Source organism: Dicentrarchus labrax, unplaced genomic scaffold (genome assembly GCF_905237075.1).
Source record: "Dicentrarchus labrax unplaced genomic scaffold, dlabrax2021, whole genome shotgun sequence".
In the NCBI taxonomy this organism is placed as follows: Eukaryota; Metazoa; Chordata; class Actinopteri; family Moronidae; genus Dicentrarchus; species Dicentrarchus labrax.
The window spans coordinates 20,968,362-20,990,567 of record NW_026136722.1 but is presented as its reverse complement, the minus strand read 5'-3'; the positions used below and the strand labels follow the sequence as shown (position 1 = coordinate 20,990,567).

The window sequence follows — 22,206 nt, the reverse complement described above, 5'->3', positions numbered from 1 at the left end:
GGCCAAACTAAACAAATCAAAGTACACATTAAATACATTTTTCCCAAAGATGGTTTCTGTCATTTAGATAGTTCTGATTCAACAACAATTGAGTTCAAGAGTTTAAGATAAAACATAAAAAGACTTCTGGCGGTTAGAGCTGATTTGGTTCTATACTGAAAAAGTCCATTTGACAAACTTCAGGATGCGTTAAAGGTCCTGTATGTAGGATTTGTGGCATCTAGTGGTGAAGTTGCAGATTGCAACCAACTAAATACAACGTGTGTTCCAAGCATGTAGGAGAGACTACGCTGGCTGTAAAATATGCAAAAAACACAAAAGACCCTGTCTACAGCCAGTGTTTTGTTTGTCCATTCCATACACATTATGATTAGCTATTTGATTACAGTCAATTTAGTATGTTATACCTTGTTTACAAAATTGACATTTTGGCCTGAGGATGGATCTGTTCATTAAATTTCCTGTCAGTCAGCCCTTTAGACTTTGGTATTTCATTTGTACGAGTAGAGATTTGAGCTGTGTAGGATGTTTCCACACATTCTGCTGAAGGCATGTGAGGACTTTCTCACTTACAGCTGAAGAGTGCTGGTAGGTGGCCAGAATAAATCCTGGGTTTAGAGTGTAAGGAGGGAGGGAAGGTGTGAGGCAAGAAGAGAAATGAGATTATGGAGCCATTGTTTTATCAGAGAGGAGAGGCTGTCAGAGGCTGTGAGTGTCCACTGCTCTTAAGAACACCAACAGGTGAGTGCAGGAACTCATAGTCAATTCTGTTGGAGTAAGTTTTTATGCAAAGTGGTTCGGTGTCATTCAAATTCTAGGTATGTTACTTTTCATTAAATATTTATAACATTGATCTTCATGCAAACAGAGATGTGGAACAAGGTAGAATGTTTATGTCATGTCATAATGACAAATGCTCCTCTTGGGTGATAATGGCTTGTTATTTCTAAGCACTGGACCATTTTTTAAAAATGTATTTATTTATTTTTGGGCTGCAGGCATGGTGCCAGACATAGAGAGGATCATTGAAAGCATCACCCAAGGAGACCAGGACACTGTCCAGCTCCTACTGGACAGATACAACACCCAGGTTACTATGACTTCTGCATCAGTCTTTTACAAGAAATATTCATACAGTATATAATATTATAAATAATAATGCAAATGAGGAACTTAAAATGCACATTTGGACTGATAAAGCCAGGTTCAACATTGTTGTCACTTTGTTGACATATTAAAGGTAGGTTTTTATTTAGAGAATTGTTGGATATCTCTTTTTATCAAGCAGGAAATATGGTTATTAGCCATAAAAAAATTAAAATTCCTCCATGTTTTTTATTAATAAAATGTTATATATATATATATCAGAATATATATGATACATGAACAAACCCTTCTGTGGAAAGCCGGAAGGTTTAATGTATGTAATTACAACTGAACTGGAGATTTATGGAATGTTAGAATGAAAAATTCATTTTGAGTAAACATCCTTTAAAGATACATATTGTAAAATTTAAATACAAGTGAATGGGGTCAAAATTTTAACTAATAGATAACACCATGAAACTTAATTACTTATTAATTACTTTACTTTTTACAATTATTTGTATGTTTAGATATGCCATATCCTTTGTTTCCCCACAGTATGCAGAGTGCTTCTTTTTCAACACTGAGGCCCAGGAGAGAAAAAAGGTCAGTACACAAAAACAGCTGACTTTCTTTTCCTTTCCCACTTTCCATCATTGTCTTTCTGTATTTTGCCATTTTCTCCTCTACTGCAATCTTCACCCCTGCCCAACCTTACTCCTTAACCCCCCATATCGATATATCCTTAAGCTTTCATAAAAAATATTGATCCTCACATGTAAGCTGATTTTTTTTTAAAGACCGACTACAGTAATGTATTAAGACATATACTGCTTGGAGCAATATTGTTTGTCTAATAAGGAAAAAAATAATAATTTCCACTTTTAAGTTGTTATAAAGTCATCTACTCCTCCTCACTAAAAATTCCAGAATCTATCAGAGTATTTTTATATTTGTCAAAAAGCTGCAGTAGATAACTTCCATAAAATTAATTTATGTCATATTTGGGGACAGCTGTGGCTCTAAGGTAGATCCACAACCGCTAATCAGAAGGTTGCCGGTTCGATCCCCGCCTCCTCTTGCTATATGTTGAAGTGTCCTTTAGCAAGATACTGAAACCAAAATGAATCCCAATGCTACGCATCATGCACATGTGAATGCTTAGTTTCCGTTTCTGATGTGTTCTGACATTCTTTGCCTGGGCATCAGTGTGTGAGTGCGGCATGTAGTTTAAATGCGCTTTGAGTGGTTGAAAGACTAGAAAGGCACTATATAAGTACAGTCCATTACCATTTACCATATTTGCCGAAACATTCACTGCATCCTGACAGTAGTACAAGACAGATAAATCAGCTTCCTCTGGCTCCTCCCAGTGCTCCTAATGGTTTTTGCAAGAATCCATCGTGCCTGAACGAAAATAACCAATCAGAGCCAAGAAAGATAGTTGATTGTTGAGTCTCTTTTCCAGATCATCAAACACTGACACTTGGAATGAGACTCCACAATCAACTATCTTCAAGCCACCAACCCAAAGCGTCTTTTAATGTTTCTTGGCTCTGACTGTCTGTTTTCATTCAGGCCTGGTGGGTTCTTGCACCATTAGGAGTGCTGGGAAGAGCCAGGGGAACCTGATTTTCTCGCAGATTATCTGTCTCATGTACTACTGTCAGCATATAGTCAAAATTTCAGCAAATATGACAAAAGACTATTTTCATAAAAAATTAGCTACTACAGCTTTAATGGTCAAATGTGTAACATTTAGGAGGATCTATTGTCAGAAATATCATATTTGTATGTGTTGTTTTCATTTGTGTATAATCACCTGAAAAGAATAATTGTTGTGTTTTCATTGCCTTAGAATGAGAGGTTTTTATCTACAGAGGAAGCGGGTCCTCCTCTATGGAGGCCGTCATGTTTCTCCAGTAACCCAGAACCTCTCAATACTGTTTTTTATGCATGCACTTCTGTCACTGCTTATGGACAACTGACTGCAGCAACAACAACTGGAAGAGGTAAATAAACCAATAGGAGAAAGAGAGAGAGGAAGAGAGAGAGATAGATGAGCTGACTATGAGTTTAGCTGTATTACAGTAATCTATAAGAGGGCTTAATACTTAGTCACTCCCAGTGTGTGCATGCATGTGTTTGAGTTTGTGTAATCATAGATAGCTGTGTGTTCCAAAGCTGCCTAGACACTTATTGACTCAGCATGTTAACTCTGTTAACCTTCACTAACCTTAACCTTACAGATATCTTTAAGCTACACCAACTATACCTGTGTTCTTATGATAATGAATATTGTCAAGACATTTGGTAACCTTTTAAATGGCATCTCAATAAGTGCATAAATGTGTGAAAAAGATAATAACAAAATAATAAGCAAGTAAAATACATGTATTGTGAAGTTATATTATTGGACTAAAGTTAATTGACTCTTTCTAAATCCTGCCCCTTTTTGCTCTGTGCCCCAATAACAGTTGAACAAGCCTTTCTTACCTATTTGAATCTTCACATATTTATATTGTGATTTTGCACGGTCTAGCATTTATACAATACATCAAACTATGCAAATCAGTACTTTTCCTGCTCCAACGGGGAAAGGAGGTGATGGAACATCAGTGCTCAACTGATCAAATATGCCTTTGTGTCAATATTTCAGCAATGTCTGCAGTAACAGGTGGTAACTCTACCCTTCTGTTGATCAGTTCAAGAAGAACAAAGTGAGGGAAAGTGCTCCAGACTCGGATTCTAACATTGACTCAGACGATGACGAACCCGATCTTCTTCTCAGACAAGTAGGCCAATGATTGTATATTTGTGTGCATTGGAAACTTCACTACTAAGATGTTTGAAGTAAATGTTGCAGACAAGTAGATATGCATCTAGTAAAAAGGCATTTTGTAGCATTATATAAAATTGTCTACTTTCCTGTGTGTGTTCCTGTTGTCATTTTTTTCACTTGTTATTCTTTCATTTTACACCTTTTCTCTTCCCGTCTCAACTTTCATCACTGTAACATGTCCTGCTGGACAAATAAAATTTATTCCAGCGTCTGGCCACAGCCCTGCTGTGCTTCATCAGTAGTCAGCTACAACCAGCAGTGGTACGGGTTTGCCTTCATACGCTGCGTATCCTGTCCCGCGACCGGCGGGCCCTAGCGCCCATGGTCACTGATAGCGCTCTTTCCACCTTGGTACACCTGGGAGGCATCAGTTTACTGCAGGCATGCCCACAGCAGCAGGAGGAAACAACTGATGATCATTCAGCCAGAACATACAGCCAGATCCACAGAGGAGATGCAGATGCTGCACAAATGTCTGTTAGCTCTGTGGCTTCTTTTTCCAATCCTGTGAAAGTAACTGTTGCTGCCACCACAAATGGCTCAGATCACTGCTATAAATGGATGGATGATGGAGGTCGCGTGGTGCTTTCCCGTGGGAAGAAGGACATGCGGGAAGAGAACCGTGAGGAGGAAGAGAAGGAGGATGATGGGGAGGTGTGTAGGAAGGAGGCCGTGAAAGTCTTGTGTAATGTCATCTACAACAGCCCTAGGGCACAGGAGAGGGCCAGCGTGCTCAGGTGACACTTTTTAAAATGGGTAAACTTATCCATAATATATGAGAACCAAGGTTTAGCTGTTACTAAAGGTCATTACAGTTACAAGACACAAAGCCTTGTACTGTAGTTTTTGCTGCTCCATGTCAGCAAGTGCCACAATGGCTGAGTTCCAATAACTGATTCCATTTTGAAACCAGTTCCAGGTTGGCAACAGACCTGGAACAAAGGAAAAAATCTGTTCTCAAAGCTTTTATCTATTCTCTATTTTATTAGATCAGTGTACAAAACTTTCAGGTAGCTTCTCATTTTCTGCTGGTGCTGACAGTCACTTTGGTCTGTAAAATGACACATCACCAACTGCATGTTATACCAACTGCTGTTAATTATTGGTAACCTGTTGGTTGGCATTGGCCTCAGTGATGGAGATGAAAGAAGGAAGGACAGAGACAGAGACAAAGGTGCACAACAACAGTAGCAGCAACTATACTAATAGTTGTAGTACAGGAAAGAAGGAAGTTGGCCGAAGTTCTAAAAGGGGCGGGGCTTAGGAATGGTCAATTTCAATTTGTTGGCCATTAAAAATATTATTATATTAAATAATATAGTAACGAAAAATAAAACCAACAAACCAGAATGGCACATTCAAATGGTTTCAGTGAATTTGACATGATGCCAAGTGGCACTGCAACATGTTTAGCTTTAAGGCATCACATATGAACAACAGCATTTACCAACCCATTATCACAACCCTTTGGATCCCTAGCTAAAGTTGTAAAGAACCAGTTTTTTTGGCACTTACAGTTTGACATGGATTGGCATTAGTTAACTGGCACTTGTATATATAGAAATACAGACTTCACCACTGTCTATTGACTGATATCATGACAAATAGAGAATGATTATTTTCTCAAAATAATTAATATGCATTGTTAGAAGTATTCCTTTAATGATCCATTTATATTAGAATAATATTAGGTGTTCCTTATAACACAAAATGTAATATCTGAATGATGTTTACCAGCTGCTGACCAACCCCTGGCCTCACTTTTATTTTCATTCCTGTTTCCACTGAAGAATCCTACAAGGTCTGTGGGAGAGTCTGAAGAAGGGGATCTGGAGCAGGGTACCATCCAGTGGCCAGTTTTACAAGCTGAGACTGCTCTTCTTACTGACAGCTCTGAGACCTGAACTCAGGCTGCAGCTACAGCAGGTAAGATTCTTTTAAAAACTATGGAAGGTCAACTTGTTTTGCATTGTAGAAGGGGTAAGCAACCTGGGGCTCTAGAGCCACATGATGCCGCTCTCCAGTGGCTCCCTGGGGCTTTGACAAGAAATTATATGGAAGTCCACCGGGCCTGAACAAAAACAACCAGTCAGAGCTGAGAAAGATGGAAAGATGCTTTGGGCTGGTGGCTTGAAGTTAATTGTTAAGTGTCATTACAAGCATCAATATTTGACAACAAAGCAATTATCTTTTTTGGCTCTTATTGGTTGTTTTCATTCAGGCCTGGTGGATTCTTGCAAATACCATTAGTAGCACCAGGAGATTTCATAAGCACTGCAGACTTCAACAAGTTCTTCATCAACAACATAAGTCACAAAAGTCTCAATTAATGTTAAGAAACATGTTCAGATACAATTGCAGATGGCATGACTCACTCTGTGAAACTTTTTTCCGTCTCACAGAGGAGACTGACAGATCAGTGGTTTACATCTTCCTCAGTGTTCAGTGTTTTGTTTTGTTTTTTTGCCCTGTCAGGAGTGTGGAGTGTCAGTGCTGACTAAAGCCCTCGAGCAGTGCCTGGCTGTGAGGTGGGGTGAAGGATATGAGGTGCTTACTGATACCACAGCTCCTCCCATCACCAAGGATATGTCCCAGGAAGTCATCGAGATCCTCAAGACACTCTTCAACATTGCTCACAGGTTTCACAGGCAGGAGCCAGATGAGGTGACCCCTTGAACACCAAAATAAATGGATTAATTTGCGGTTTGCTAGTTGCATTCACCTCTATTCCATAGTACTGTTGAACTGTGTAGGCAGTAGGCAGTCATCACACCAGTTGGATCAAAGAAACAAATGAAACACACATTGTTCACATCCTATTGGTAGATTTGACAATTTAAGTGAGAAATTGCTTTCTTCCATTGCAGTCCATTTGAGATCTGAGATCTGTATCTTTGCTAGCTACATATAGATGAAAAGAAAAATCCAGTTTATTACAACATTGGTTTTATTTCCATTGTTTGTCATGTAGTGCTGACCGATCTTATTTTTATTGTTACAGCGATATGAACATGCACAATAAACACGACACAAAGGACTTCCTGAAACATTATGAATAAGAAAAATAATTTTATTTACATGAGACCTGGGTACATGAGCCATGGATTTATGCCATTTTATTTCTTTATTCAGTGGGTACGGGCTATTCAGTGTTTGGTGTCTATGATAGCAGTGTCCCTTCTAAAGCATAAAGATTAACTGTAAAGCTAATATGCACACATTTATTTATTTAGTATAAGTCATATCGTCTTCGCTTTTTTGGCTTTAAATTACATAGCAATGCATACCATCCTACTGTAGCTGCAGATGTGCAGCCCAGCACCTTCAGTGCTAGTCCTTCTATATTAAAACAGATAGTGAGGAGTTCAGGGTGGTGGATGGTAGTGCAGTGTGTCCAACTTCCATGTGGGAGACTGTAACATTAAAATAATGTTTTAAAGAGTTCGGTCTAGACCTACTGTATTTGAAAAGTGTCCTGAGATAACTTCTGTTATGAATTGGCGCTATACAAATAAAATTGAATTGAATTGAATTGTATTTTGCAACTTGTGAAAGTCCAATCAGAGCTCATGGGTTTGGGCCTTGCCACAAACCCATGACAAAACACGGCATCCTTCATTTCCCATAATGCAACTTGACAGTGTCTTTCATTAGACCCCCCATTTTTGGTAAATGCTCACTCAACATCCCTAGTCTTTCTGTTATGAATTTGTTGTTTCATCATTATGAGTTAGACTAAACAAACATTGTGTAATAAACATTACACAGGCTCAGCAGTGTTAACCATGACAAGTAAACCAACCTTTATGTGTAAAATGTGCCCTTTATTTTTCAGGAGGAGGCTGCTCTGTTTCGCCACCTAGCAGCTGTGCTGCGCCACTGCCTGCTGCTGTCATGTGATGGAGAAGACGTGTTGGAGGAACTTCAAGGGTCAGACTACAGCTTTAAGCATAACTACGTTTATTTGACAAAATCTTAAAGGCTCTGTATGTAATATTCTGAAGCACGGTACGTATTATTTTATGTAGCCTATTAATCGATATTTGTTGCCAATGAGTGAACGGGTTGTAATGTAATGTAAAAAATGAGACCACGCTCCTGAGTGCCCTCTCTCTCTGCTTCCCTACAGTGTCAACTATGTACAACACTAGTTAATGTTAGCTTATAAGTGGAGTCTGTTAACGTCTAAAATGACAAGCACCTGCCAACAGAGTCTAAAGTCAAAGCTAATATTTCTGCAAAGCTTGTGAAATACACTGATCAGCCATAACATTATGACCACTGAAGTGAACACTGATTATCTCCTTATCATGGCTCCTGTCAGTGGGTGGGATATATTAGGCAGCTAGTAGACATTTTTTCCTCAAGTTGATGTGTTAGAAGCACGAAGAATGGGCAAGTGTAAGGATTTGAGTGACTTTGAGAAAGGACAATTGTGAGGACTGGGTCAGAGCATCTCCAAAACTACAGCTCTTGTGGAGTGTTCCCGGTCTGCAGTGGTCAGAGGTGTCAATCAAAAGTGGTCCAAGGAAGGAAAAGCGGGGAACTGGAGACAGGGTCATGGGCGGCCGAGGCTCATTGATGCACCTTAGGAGTGAAGGCTGGCCTGTGTGGTCTAATCCAATAGACAAGCTAGTGTAGCTCATATTGCCAATAAAGTTAATGCTAATTCTGACAGAAAGGTGTCAGAACACAGTGCATGACATTTTGTTGCGTATGGGGCTGCATGACAATACCAGGGTGGTCATAATGTTATGGCTGATCGTTGTATAAATGATATTGTTAAGTTTAAGCAAGCTAACGTTAACTTGCTTGCTAATGATGATAAATTGCCAGTTAGCTAACATAGCAAAATACTAGTCAGCTAGCTTCATCCAAACTCTTGGGGCTAATTTGGCTGGTAAATTGACTGACTTCTTGTTTGCAGGTTACTTTGTCGCTTGACGTTTAGATGCCAGATAATGTGGCTAGCCCTAGCTTGTTTACTCACTAACATTGTCACTAGCAAAGTACTGAGTCAGTATATTAGTTGACTAAAGTTAGCTAACAGAACTACTTCCCCAGCTAACGTGATCCATGGTACTAACTTATGTGTTATGACAGACAGTGTTGTAACAGTACAAAGCGTATGATTGCTTTCTTCTAGCCAAAAGTGATGCTAGGCAGGGGCATCCAACAAGCTAACTGTAGCCTAAGCTAAGCTGGGGTTGCGCGGTGTGGGTCTGGCGTTGGTTGCTTTGTGGTGTTGGCTGATGGGGTGACTTGTTAACAGCAGGCTAGTTTGTTGCAGGAAGTCACTGGTCCACATAAAATATAGTAACACTGCAGACAGTAGCGTTATTCTAAATATGATTGTAATTTATTTTAACGTTAAGTCTTGTGTATGCTATGTCATTTTTGGCTGATGCCAAAACAGCCATTTATTTCACTATTTACAATTTTTTTCTGAGAGTTACATAATAAAACTTAAAATGGACGACATAATCTACAGTATGTCCACCTGATGTAAAAGATGGAACTGTAACTACATGAGCCTACAAAACAGATAAGGGAGCCAAAGTTGATACCTTAGCTAGGGAAACATAATATTTTATTATGTTCTTCTCATAGACATACAGTTAATGTCCTGTCAGCACTGCCATTGACATGTCTGGATGTCCTGCTATCAGTCCATGTGGACCAGGCTTCCCACAAGTGGGAGGGAGTAAACATGGATTGTGTCCACACATTGCTGCTATTTATGGACCAACGCCTGAACAGGGCAAGTGTTTGTGTGTGTGTGTGTGTGTGTGTGTGTCTGTGTGTCTGTGTGTTAAAGTAAATACACAGGTGTAGTGAATACTTGGTGTCATCGTCCCTGTATGATTACTTATAATACTTGTATACTTGTGTTTGGGGAAAAAAAACAATGTATGTGAAATACTGATGTACTGGAATGGAGTACACTACTAATAGGAAAGCAAAGTCAAGACTTTCAGTCTTACCTAAAATAATTATACCACTATTATCCCCCAAAACTAAGACTCATAAAAATGAGGCAAGCCATAATTTTCTTCACCTAATTTGACATAATACATAATGAATACATATGTAGTAATGTGAATAAAAAGGACTGTGCCTTTTACAGCACCACTTTTCTTTCTTTGATAAGAGATTTTCACAACATGCCTTCATGTAAAAAGGTTTCACCAATCCCAGCAATAAAAAGGCAGCTACTGTTTTGTTAATTCCTGGAATTATGATCTCTGTATTTTCAAGAGGCTGTACTTGTATAGCACCTTTCTAGTCTTCTAACCACTCAAAGCGCATTTAAACTACATGCCACACAACCTTCTGATTAGTGAACAACCCATTATACCTCCTGAGCCACAGCAACAATCTACTACCTTTTACTGAAAAAAAAAAGCTTGGGAACCTGGGATATTTATTATTTCGGCTCTAATTTCTCTGTGTGTGCCAGTGTGATCACAAGTTGAAGACTATATGGGCAGAAACAAAGTAGCTTTTTCCAAAGTGTAATAACTTTATCACAACTGCCATAGCTAAACATTGCGGTACAACCTTGACATTCAGTTATAGTAATAGAAAACTGAATCAACTTTTTAGCTTGCAACACTTCCTATAATTACTTTTCATGCTAAAATGGTGGATTGCAGATGACCTGGGTGGCTAAGTTGTGTTAGAATAAATGTCAGTAAAGTGAAAGGCAAAATCTATTGGCAGTTCAGTTTAAGATAGATCAGATAAGCCTCTGAAAGTACAGAGGGGCTTTTAATAGGTAAAGTATCAAAACAGAAGATAGCCCTAATGTTACAAAAATGTCCTACGACAGAGCTCTCATACCTTAAACTACTGGTTCCCAACCTGGGGGTCCCCACTAGGGGTCACCAAAGCTTCACAGAGGGTTGCGAGACCTTCTTTATTTATTGTAATTTCATACATGCATGCATACAATTTGTTGCACCCACCCACAAAAATACTCCCAAACAAAAGATTAATTGAGTAATTGTAGTCTGCCCTGACTGCTCATATCCTTCTCACAGAAAATAAGGCAATGTCAAACTGAAGACTTCAGTGGTAACAAAGTGGTCATTCACTCTAAATATCATTATATATTGTAGGAAGCACCTATGTTGACACATGAAATGAGGTGGAATCTTGCTATTTCAGGTCTTATTTATTTACACTGGTTCCTGTGAAACATTAATGTGTTGTCATACAGGGTCACAAGCTGAAGGAGAAACTAATTCCTGTACTGAATCTGTTGACTGAGAGTTCTCGTGTGCACAGGGAGACACGTCACTACTTACGGCAGAAGGTAATGTATTTTTTTCAAAATTAATTGTGTGTGTGTAATTGAATTACTATGAGCAGAACCGTAGCCCTCAGAAAATATTTAACCTGTACTGTAACAGTGATTTAATACTGCTAAGAAAATAGCAAGATACAAAAGCCCACCCTGGGCACATTGACGCTGGTAGTTTTGTTCAAATCCCTCAGCACTTTGCCTGAAAGTGAGTAATAAAAACTGAAACCCAGGTGTGTACCAAGAAGCTGGATCAGTTTCAGTCAAACAGTAGAATCATAATGCAATTCATACTATCATAGATGTTCCATGATATCATCATGAGGGCCATTCAATAAAAAATGAGTATGTGTGTGTGGTTGTGTATGAGGTAACAGAATTATCATGATACTCCTAACATAACATGCACTAATCCTGCACTGAAAAAGACAGTAAGCTGCACCTTTTCTGCCCCATGGTTTTCAGAATGACTGAACCTACCTTTGCACGACTCATGAGTGACTGTAGTCTGGTTACAGTACTAATGACCTTTCATCTGACCCAACTTTTGGCCCAGATCTTACCTCCACTGAGGGACGTTGCCATCCGACCTGAGCAGGACACAACACTGAGAGGCCAGCTGGTCCGCCTGATGACCCACGTTGACACAGATGTGAAGCACTGTGCTGCTGAGCTGCTTTTTGTGCTCTGCAAAGAGAATGGTACAGTCACAGTTCACCACAGACTCACTCACTCACTTCCATGGACACCCAGTTTAGAAACATTTGCCTATAGGCCATGATCAGTCATATTGTACGTGAGTGCATATTTAAAGGTCCTGTGTGTGACATTTGCAATGTGGCCAGAAATGGAATTTCATAATTATAGGGATGTTTTCATTAGTGTTTAATAACCAGAATATAGGAATTATGTTTTTGTTAGCTTACAATGAGCTGTTTTTATCTCACCTTCCATGGAGTATGCCCTGTTAAACCGTCATGTTTCTAATGTGGCCCAGAAGGGACAAACCAAACACTGACCAAAATAGTTTCCCATTTGTGCCTGGAAGGAGAAGGTGAAGTGAGGGAGTTGCAATCTGCAACTGCACCACTAGGTGCCACTAAACCCTACCCACTGCAACTCCGCAAAGCTGGTCAAAGGGGACTATGGTGAAAGCTCTTACGGTCTGATCAAAGGAGCTTTTAGAACTGTGAAATTTCAGTGTGAAATCAATTCATCATGATGGAATCGCTGTGACACACAAGAAACAGCTGTAAAAAATATGCATCAAGAGACCTGAAGTGAGATGTAAACTATGAACCACTTCATAAGTCCACATGAAATTGGAAATCAGAGTGCTTGATCAGGGAGTCAGCTAATTTTAGCTCTACAAGCTAACTAGCTAACGACATCTAACATGACAGTTCAATCAATCAATTAATCAGACTTTATTTGGATAGCACTTTTCATACAAGCAAAACGTAACACAAAGTGCCTCATACATAGCAAACAAATAGGGTTACAATATAACTGAGGATGCAATCTTAAAGGGTAAAAAAGTCCTTTTTCATTTCACCTGGACTTTAAAGAGTTCAAAGCACTAAAGTTTACATCTTGTGCCCCTTCACAGTCAGCCGCTTTGTCAAATATACTGGTTATGGGAATGCTGCTGGACTGCTGGCAGCTCGGGGACTGCTGAATGGAAGAAGGAACTCAGGCGACAGTCAGTATTCCCAGTACTCTAGTGACTCAGACTCAGATACAGAAGAATACCGGGAGGCCAAAGCCCGGATTAACCTGGTGACTGGCCGGGTGGAGGCAGAGCAGCCTGACCCAATGGAGGGCATGAGTGAGGAAGAGAAGGAGGAGGAGGCACGTCGCCTCGTCAGCATGATCAACAGACTATCACGGTGAGTGTATGTCATTACCCATAATGTTGGACAAATCCAAAGAGAAACTAATTAGATGCTACACTCCCCTCCTCTGTCTTATCCAGAGACCAGATCATTCAGCCGATGGTTGTGACAGCAGAGGGGAGACTGGCTCCACTCTGGGGCCATATGAGGGGCTGCACACTGGAGGAAGAGGAAGAGGAAGATTCAGAGGAGGATTTGGATCTGATGCCAGAGGGGAGGAAAGACAAACAGACAGAGTAGAAAGATATAAACGTGGAGCAGTAGACTGGACAAGAGAGTGAAAAGTCTTCTTGCTTCACCCCTTATTTGTAGTTCAATAACCACTGTACAGTATATAATTTCTGCCACTAGGAGGTCTCTCACATCAAAACAATACAAAATGACAAAGTTTGATGACGTGGTGAAGTAGCATCATAGGAGTTGTTGTCTTTACAATCATTGCCGTCAGCTTCTCCTGGTTAGAATTCCTTCAGGAGGTTTCTACATGGAGCTGAATTATCCACAGAGGTCTCCTCCTCTTCAAAACAAACGCTCCACTGATTAGAACTAGTAAAAACACTGAAAAAATAGTTCCATCTAAAAATCAGTGTTTCTCAGTTGCTGTTTAGCGGACAAAAACCCCCAAGAAAATGTGCAGGGTATAAACGTGGCTTAAAACTGGATAAAACTTTTTTTTTTTGAAGACCGGTAAACCATTACCTAAATACAGTGACAGATTTCTGTGGGTTTGAACATTGTTGGAAACATTTGGGATAAAATGTAATGATGTAAGTACACAACTCAAAAACATATATAACATAGGTGTAGAGCTTATATACATTTCAATGTGGAAATGTTACATAATAACTGGAATTCTTCCTTAAACATTGAGGTGCTACATCATATGGTTGCAGGCATAATTGTTTCTGAGCTTTGAATCCACTATGCACTGAACTCTGAGAGATAAGCCAATAACTGCAGCCTGGTGTAAACACATCAGAGAGAAAGACAGGTATGTGAAGGAGTGTGACTGGGAACATGGGACAGGCTGAGCCAGTGAAGACAAAGAATTTGAACACTATTTTGTCAGTGAGCAACATTTTTGTTATCTATGGTATTTTTCTTGTTGAGCACATTTGCAAAGAAGTTGTAAGCTACTGACTCTTTCACATGCAAAAACTAATAAAAATTTAACTTTCTCAAACTTAGCATCACAAGTTCTCAAATCCTATTCTACTGTACATATCATAAACTGTTACATTCACATGCAAAATTCAAGATGAATTTTAGAAAGTGATTTAAGATGATATTCCATATTGTGCTAACCTCAGATCCTTAGACAGGGCAAGCCAAAACTGGGGGACCTTGAGTGCAAAAGCTCAATTTCCTTCTGTCTTGAACAGGGACTTAAGAACAGCTGGAAAGGCTATGCCTGTGCATCATTGAAGTCCTTTAGATTAAATGTATAAAATCTTTAAATCAACTCTAAAACAGACTGGTAGCCAGTGAAGAGAGGTTAAAAAAGGCTTGGTATGATTGTCTCTTTAAAATTATTATAAGCTGAATAGCTACATTTTGTTAAATGAAGGCATTGCTTTTATCAACCCTGAATACAGCATATTGCCGTAGTCAGAGAGCGACAAATAAAAGCAAGCAGGGACATGTGCAGGCATTTTGAGGGTCTGTTGCTCTAACCTGAAATTGTTTTAATTTTTAATTAAATGAAAAACTACACACTGTTAGTCTAACTTAACACATTATTGCAAGCAAAGTTTCTTGTGACTAGTCTAAGCAGCAATTTCATTTTGCAGTCATGCTGCCACACTGCCATCTATCAGTTTAAATCCTAAAAATGTATAGCCTACCTATATGGTGCAGAGTTATTAGAGTTTTGTATTTTTTTATTAGTATTTTTTTATTTTCTTCCTTTTCAATTCAGTTTACTTTCAGTTTAGTTCCCAGAGTGTGTCTGCTCGCTACAGTTTTGTTTTTATTGTTTAAAAATGATAAATTCAATTGTTTTGGATGAAATTTAAGATCTGAATCTGAAGTTAAGATGTTGAATTAAGTATACCAATTGTGGTTTTACTAATGACTACTTTATATGTCACTGGACAGGTGATATGACAGGTAAGTGATTTAAACAGGAGACATTGTACTATTGTGTTAATTACAGCAGACACTGTGTTTAAACATTGAATCATTGAAATAAGTCATTTTGGCATGGGTTCAACAGCGATGAAAACATAATTTTATGTTGATATAAAAACAGCACTAGCCAACTAAGTGTGTGTTTCCTGTCATATGGCTGGCCTTCAATCTGATGCAACTAAGAGGCAGCTACAATGTCTACAAAATGTACCACATCCTTAATATACTTGAAAATGTTACAATCAATTAAATACATTTAACCCCAAAAGTTAAGCATTTTTTTATTGTATCATGTTAATTTTTACACATTGATCTGGTTTAAATCTGATTAAAGCAAGTATAAAATATATGCAATGTGCTTCAGATACGTACAAGTACAATAATGAAGAGGGCCTTCATTACACATGGGATGGACTTTAGAGGACCAAATACAATATTTCAGATTTATTAAAGTTCTAGGACATCCAACACTTGATTTTAAAGCATCAGCTCATTATAAGACCCCTTTTCTTATCTAGAGAACTGAACACAAACAAATAACATTTCTTTCTTTAGCTTTGAGGATGTTGTCCAATATATGTGCTCATAGTTCTTCATTATGTGATACCATAGCCTGTGTCCAGATTTGATTAGGGAATGAGTCAGATTGCCAAATCCAGATAATCCACATAATCAGTTTAGACACCCCCAGCCTGAGTTTAAGACACCTGTGGATTACATCCTTTGCAGCTGCACTTGCCACACTTTGCAAACAGACACTTTTAACAAATTGAGCCTGACTAATCAGGAAATTTGGCAGTTAGCATACCAGATGGAGGACAGGGAAGAAACCACAATTGGAAATGGCAAGGATTGCCAGACACAGAAGGAGGAAAGCGAAGACGAGCAAGAAGAGGGAGGGGAGAAAGTTGAAGAGATGGTGGTCGACGGAGGCATGGAGGATTTGAACGGATTTATTTCAGGGGGCACAGTGTTCAGCGAAGCACAGGAAGGGGAGGTGGTGGCAGAATGGAGACCTGGTGAACCAGTGACCCCACAGCATGTCTTATGGCTGAACAGTTACACTGAGGGTGAGTCAGCTTTTTACAACCAGTTAATGTTATTTGAAACATGGTGAAATACAGAGCTGAGGGGAAGAAAGCAAGGAAAAGTTGTATGTGCATGTGTGTATACATGTATATATGATACAATATAAGTATATGTCTTATTGTGTCACTACAACTCCCTTGCATTCCCCATGAAGCTTCTACGTTTCATCACTCCTACTGCATTCATAATATGTGAGCTGATTTCTATGTCTGCCACCTCCCTCTCTCCCTGCCCTGTGCTTGCTTTCTCGACACTGGGATAGCTCAGGATTTGTAAGAGATACGTTTTTGAACCACTCAAACTAGAGCACCTGTCATGATAGGCACAGCCACAGAACTTTAGGGCACTAGTTCCAAACTTTTTTCTCATTGGACCCCTATCATTGAGTAAACTGACAACCCCTGACTAAGTGACATATTTTTTGGATATTTATGTCCATCATTTTATGGTAAATGGTAAATGGACCTGTATTTACCATTGTATAGCGCCTTTCGAGTCTTCCGACCACTCAAAGCGCTTCTACTACTTTGAAACGTGGCGGGAGGAGCCGGGGATCGAACCAACAACCTTCCAATTAGTGGACTTAGACTGACTGCCTCTGAGCCATATTTATATTTTTATATTATATTTAATGCATAACAATAACAGTAGAGAACAACTGATAACTGTACAATGAACACAAATAATGAACATGATAACTGCAGGTAGTAATTGGTTTTTTTCTATGTCAATGTTTATATCAAATAAGTTTTTCCTGGAAAAGGCAAATCATGAAAAGCTGTGAAAGCTGTGAAAGATGTTTTTTGTGCTCTCAACCACTCATAGAGAACTAAACAAAGAAGACCTAAATCAGTAGGTACTAACAAAATAAAAACAAATTCTGGATACAAACAAAAATAAGAGAAAATTTGTTCATAGATTGCTTCCCACACAAGGCCTATTGTTCCTCTATATTTAACAATAATCAAGGTAACAACCATTAGGATGTACTCAACTTTTATTCTTACAGATTTTTAGTTGCACACCTCTGAATCTGAGCACAGACAAATGTATATGTCTATTCAATACAACTTCTGATTACGGATGTTAAGAACATCGTCCAAATTTCTGAAATGATTTTTGGGGATTATTGATCGTTTATGACTCATGCTCATTGATCTACATCTTTTTAAGATAATTTCCAAATGTCAGTAAACATCATGACCACCTATGAAAGAAATTCAGCCTTTACAAAGCTACTGTTTGTTTGCTAACCCTAACCATAAAAGCAAAAAAAATCACTCCAAACTTAAATCTACTCTATACTGAAATAAACCAGTGTATGTACAGTAAACGGACCTCTACTTGTATAGTGCCTTTCTAGTCTTCCGACCACTCAAAGCGCTTTCACACACATTCACACAGATGATGGCAAAGTCCATCAAACAGAAACTAACTCATTCACACACTGATGCACGGCATCAAGAGTAATTTGGGGTTCAGTATCTTGCTCAAGGATACTTCGACATGTGGCACCAGGAGCCGGGGATCCAACCCACAACCTTCCGATTAAGGAATGACCCGCTCTGCCTCTGAGCCACAGCCACCATGCATGCACTCCCTTGAATCATACTCCTTCCAGTTTCTCAGTTTCTCTTGCTAATTGAATGCCATATAAAGCATAAAATACTTGGTGAAGGTGAATTTTCAGCTGTTCTGGGTTGGATGTGTGGCAGAGTACCTGTGTTCACCAGAGGACAACATCTTCAACGTAAACTTCTCACGCTTCAAGATCAGGGACCTGGGCAGTGGAGCAGTCATCCTTGACATAAAAAAACACGGTCCAACAGGTACTTTTTCATCTCTTTGTTCTTTTGAAATGCTGAATCTTATCAGGACAATGTAAAAAAAAGACTCAAAGTCTAAAGCCCTGAAAGAAGCTCCATTAGTCCTGACAGCCTACAGGGAAATGTATTATGTATGTATGTTATGTATGTTATGTATTATGTAATGTATGAACAACACAGGCTGCTGAAAATGTATATGTACTGTAATAACTTGATTAGCCTGTCTGTTTGATTAGGCCCAAATCCCCCCATGAAAAATTTGGAACGAACCTGAATCAATCTGACCATGGAAACAACCTGAATTTCTAAATAAATAAAAGATAAAAATAATAAGTAAAAAATGTATATAGTTTATTGCACACTAAAGTAAACTACATTGTGCATATAATATAGTGCAAATTATTATCAAAACTAATACATAACAAAGTTACTCATTAATTACAGTTGCGTGTATTATTAATAAAATATTAAATATATTAAAAAAACTAAAAATGTAAGTCTTGCTGAGCCTGACCTAGGGCAGCAGTTTTGGGCCCGAACCCAGCAGGGCTTGTCAAAACTCAGTCAAACCTGTAAATTCAATGCAATGCAGTGTGAAGGGCACTGATGCTTGTTCAATCATTTTTCTCAACACCATACCATAACCAGTTTTTCCCACATATTCTCTATTTACTCTTTTTGTCAATTTTTGTCCAGAAATTCAAGACGTCATTGATCTTGATACAAGCCGATTCATCCAGTATCACTTCTCTCCTGCATTCCTGGCCCTCAGAGAGATAGGAGCTACGTAAGTCAGAGATATTTTACTATGTTAGATGAACAGCTCTGCTCTATGTATCAACTGCAGGAAAATATGATGGTCTAAAACAAAGAAAGAATAGATTGCTGCACCAAAACATTTTCTATTCACACTTCCCTCAAGTGTCATGAAACATTCCCAGATGTTATTAGTGGTTAAAAATCACTTGGAGCTGATCAGCCGCCTGTCTCTCAGGTTGGAGTTCACAGTGGGCAGCAAGGCACTAAACCGCTTCCGTCTGATCGAGAGGCATTTCTTCAGAAACCTCCTGCTCAAAACCTTTGACTTTGAGATCGGCTTTTGCATCCCACACAGCAGAAACACCTGTGAGCACATCTACTGCTTACCTGACCTGGAACCTGAGATAGGTACAGTCAAATGATAAACTGACACACAAGCACACACAGACCATTTCTACAAAATGTGGGCAAACATGAAATTGTTGTTTATATGTCAAGCGAGGCTCTGTCCATAATAGGATCTCTATGAATATTGGGGTGGGGACAGAGAACCATATGTTTCATTTTTACCAACCAACATTTTTAATATTTTCTTTGTAGCAGCACTTTGACATAGTTGGTGGTGTGTGACTCCTGCCTTAAAGCATTATGCACTTGTTCCAGCCCTGTGCCAAAAGTTACATAGTGCAAGAAGAGGCATACAAAGGCACCATTCACTCTATTACAACTCAGTGCAGCAAAAGGATTTAAGGTAGAAAAGTTACATAATGAGGCTTTAAACTTTGATATGTTGATGGTACAATAATCACATATTAGAAGTGGAATTAGCCATTTTCAAATGATGGCGTAGTGATGTTCCATGATGTTTGGAGGATAACAGAAAAATGTGTGTTTTAGTAATAGTACTAGAAATAGTTTTATGTACATCTCACATTGTCTAACTCCTTCTGAACATGTTTCTCTTTTGCTCTACTCAGTTGAAGAGATGATTGCCAACCCATTCGAGACACGCTCGGACAGTTTTTACTTTGTCAACAACAAGTTGATCATGCATCACAAAGCGGAGTACTCCTTTACCCCACAAAGAGAAACGTACCCATCAAAGCAATATAAAAACTGTCAGTGAAAAGGGTCAGCCTCTGATGTTGTTCCATAAATAATGCTTCTGGTTGTACTATTACTAGTACTATTATTTTGTACGAGATACAATTTTAATTAGGTTTTTCTGCTGTGGGAAAAAACAAGTGACGAGTGCTTCATTAGATACTCATTATTGGTACTGTTACAGCTTTTTGACGAGCTATGTATTTAATTCTTCTTCGAGTTGTAAGGAAATAATTAGAATGATTGTTGTAATTGTGTTGTATCTATCTAAATCTTCATAAGAGAACAACTTAACACTATATCTACTTTTTTATTTAGTAATGTGCATACAATAAAAGGAACAAAAATACTAAAAAAACAGCAACATGAAAACAAGTGTAAACTAACAAGTTACTGTTATTGTCTCAAATTATGGAGGACCGAGGCAAGAATAAAAATGTATATTCCATTAAATGCACCAAAAATAATAATAAGTATAAATAATAAATATTTGTATTAAGTAATTTATAAAATGTGATATAAATTTATATTTATGTTTTAATTAGCTTAGGCCATTTACCTTTGTATTAATGTCCCTATTTATTGACTTTAATTTTTTTTTTTACTTTTATTTATTTTTTTATTATTTCTGGTGTATTTTATGGCACATTTAAGTCATTTATGTATTTATTTTTGATTGTGGCTGTATTGGTCCTCCATAACAAGCTGGTTACACAATGGGAGTATTTTACCTGACAAATCGTTTTTGCACTATCACCAGTGTAATATGTCTCAAAAATGTGTGGAATTGCAACATTGTGTGCAAATTAGATATATTTTTTCTTTTTTTGGTTGTTTAATGTTTTGACCTACCTAAGAATCAAATGTATACATTAAATAAACATGATACCAAACATTTTGAGCAGGAGCATGTGAGAGCTTCTGGAAAATGTAACCATGCAAGGAAACAGAAACAGATGTTCTTTTATTTTTATTTTTTTATTTTTTTATCAAATCGTCTTTATGATTGTAGAGTAATGATCTGTAGCGTTTTAAAATCATTCTGCATTGGTTGCCTTGGTAGACAACATCACAATAAAAGCAGATACTATGTTCACTATCAAGGTTTTAATTTACTATGAAAGTGTTCATAGTAGCATGGTAGGACCTGTAGTGACAGAAATCAGCTAGCTTGGAATATTTAAGTCTAAAAAACAGTACGCTTTGAAAATGGTCAGCGATGTGATGTAAATACACAATTTGGTGAACAAAGGATATGTGCATGCTTGCACAGCTATGAAAGAGAACATCACTGAGACAGAGTGATCAAACATTTCTGGAACAAAGAGAAAGTGGGATAAGTGAGACTGTCACAGCTTACAGACCCTGATTTCGCCACAGGCGAATTCATTAATGTTGTGATGTTTGGCTGTGTTTCTTTTCAACCGTCAGAATGTGAAAAAGGACAGTTTTGAAGCTGCTCAAGGAGTTATCACTGGTGAATTAAATAACAATTGAAGAACAGCTGATGAGTGGAACAGGAAACTCCAAACAGCATTCACTGTGTCATGGCGATAGGGAATGATGAATAATAATAACAATAATAATTAAAGCTGCAAGCAGCGTTGGGCAGGACCTCGCACTCCACGCAACTCGGGGCGTGCTGCGGCCGTGTTGCATGCCGTCGTAACACGTGCGGACCACAACATGAAACTCTGCCGTTAATCAGCTCAAAATCGCCATGCAGCGCTTACTTCCTGTTGCCAGTAGGTGGTGCTATCACTATGTCTGAATATTGTCATGTACATGTGTTCAGGGCGGGACTGTTATCAAGCATTTGAAGCGTGGAGCCGATTGGACAATGTACACTCAAGTTATAGCGAATTCGTGTTTTGTGGCAGTCCATCAAAATTTCCCGCCACCCCACAGACACGCCCCCTCACCACAGTCAACACATATCATCAACAATGTGTTTCATTGAGATTGGATCATGTACGCTGAAGTTATAAGAACTTGTTCAGGGTGGGACTGTACACTGAAGATGAGTACTATCTGTTTGATGGCCAATCGGTGGAATTCGACACGTCGTCACTGGCACACGGTTAAACATACAGTCACAAATAGCACAACTTTTGATAACCAATGTGTGTTGATTGAAGTGATCGATTTTGAAGTCAATCTGATAAAATC

The 22,206-nt window shown here is 38.6% G+C and overlaps 2 protein-coding genes across 5 annotated transcripts; both read left to right on the top strand.

The window, feature by feature from the left end:
• The first annotated feature begins 384 nt into the window (after window positions 1-384).
• si:ch211-195b15.7 (synembryn-A) lies at window positions 385-14,316 on the top strand. 3 transcript variants are annotated; one of them, XM_051386865.1, is made up of 14 exons: window positions 385-741; window positions 999-1,090; window positions 1,645-1,692; window positions 3,081-3,098; window positions 3,792-3,881; window positions 4,136-4,665; window positions 5,719-5,854; window positions 6,404-6,592; window positions 7,764-7,858; window positions 9,539-9,689; window positions 11,151-11,246; window positions 11,791-11,935; window positions 12,844-13,123; window positions 13,210-14,316. In XM_051386865.1, the coding sequence occupies exons 1-14, from the start codon at window positions 666-668 to the stop codon at window positions 13,367-13,369; spliced, it is 2,106 nt and encodes a 701-aa protein (XP_051242825.1). In that variant the 5' UTR covers window positions 385-665; the 3' UTR covers window positions 13,370-14,316. The 3 variants fall into 3 exon arrangements, with proteins under 3 accessions (XP_051242825.1, XP_051242826.1, XP_051242827.1); XM_051386866.1 differs by having other exon boundaries at window positions 730-818; XM_051386867.1 differs by lacking the exon at window positions 385-741 and having other exon boundaries at window positions 1,645-1,691; window positions 3,079-3,098.
• A 1,474-nt stretch (window positions 14,317-15,790) lies between these two features.
• unc119.2 (unc-119 lipid binding chaperone B homolog 2) lies at window positions 15,791-21,112 on the top strand. 2 transcript variants are annotated; one of them, XM_051387030.1, is made up of 5 exons: window positions 15,796-16,329; window positions 18,064-18,177; window positions 18,871-18,961; window positions 19,169-19,341; window positions 19,911-21,112. In XM_051387030.1, the coding sequence occupies exons 1-5, from the start codon at window positions 16,071-16,073 to the stop codon at window positions 20,057-20,059; spliced, it is 786 nt and encodes a 261-aa protein (XP_051242990.1). In that variant the 5' UTR covers window positions 15,796-16,070; the 3' UTR covers window positions 20,060-21,112. The 2 variants fall into 2 exon arrangements, with proteins under 2 accessions (XP_051242991.1, XP_051242990.1); XM_051387031.1 differs by lacking the exon at window positions 19,169-19,341 and having other exon boundaries at window positions 15,791-16,329; window positions 19,911-19,997.
• Window positions 21,113-22,206: the final 1,094 nt, after the last annotated feature.

Excerpts from the sequence above, each read along its gene's own strand:
- si:ch211-195b15.7 (XM_051386865.1), top strand. The coding sequence starts at position 666 with ATGGAGCCATTGTTTTATCAGAGAGGAGAGGCTGTCAGAGGCTGTGAG. Across the intron at positions 3,882-4,135 it reads CCGATCTTCTTCTCAGACAA|CGTCTGGCCACAGCCCTGCT; the intron begins GTAGGCCAATGA and ends AATTTATTCCAG. Across the intron at positions 7,859-9,538 it reads GTGTTGGAGGAACTTCAAGG|ACATACAGTTAATGTCCTGT; the intron begins GTCAGACTACAG and ends TTCTTCTCATAG.
- unc119.2 (XM_051387030.1), top strand. The coding sequence starts at position 16,071 with ATGGAGGACAGGGAAGAAACCACAATTGGAAATGGCAAGGATTGCCAG. Across the intron at positions 18,178-18,870 it reads AAAAAAACACGGTCCAACAG|AAATTCAAGACGTCATTGAT; the intron begins GTACTTTTTCAT and ends ATTTTTGTCCAG. Across the intron at positions 19,342-19,910 it reads TGACCTGGAACCTGAGATAG|TTGAAGAGATGATTGCCAAC; the intron begins GTACAGTCAAAT and ends TGCTCTACTCAG.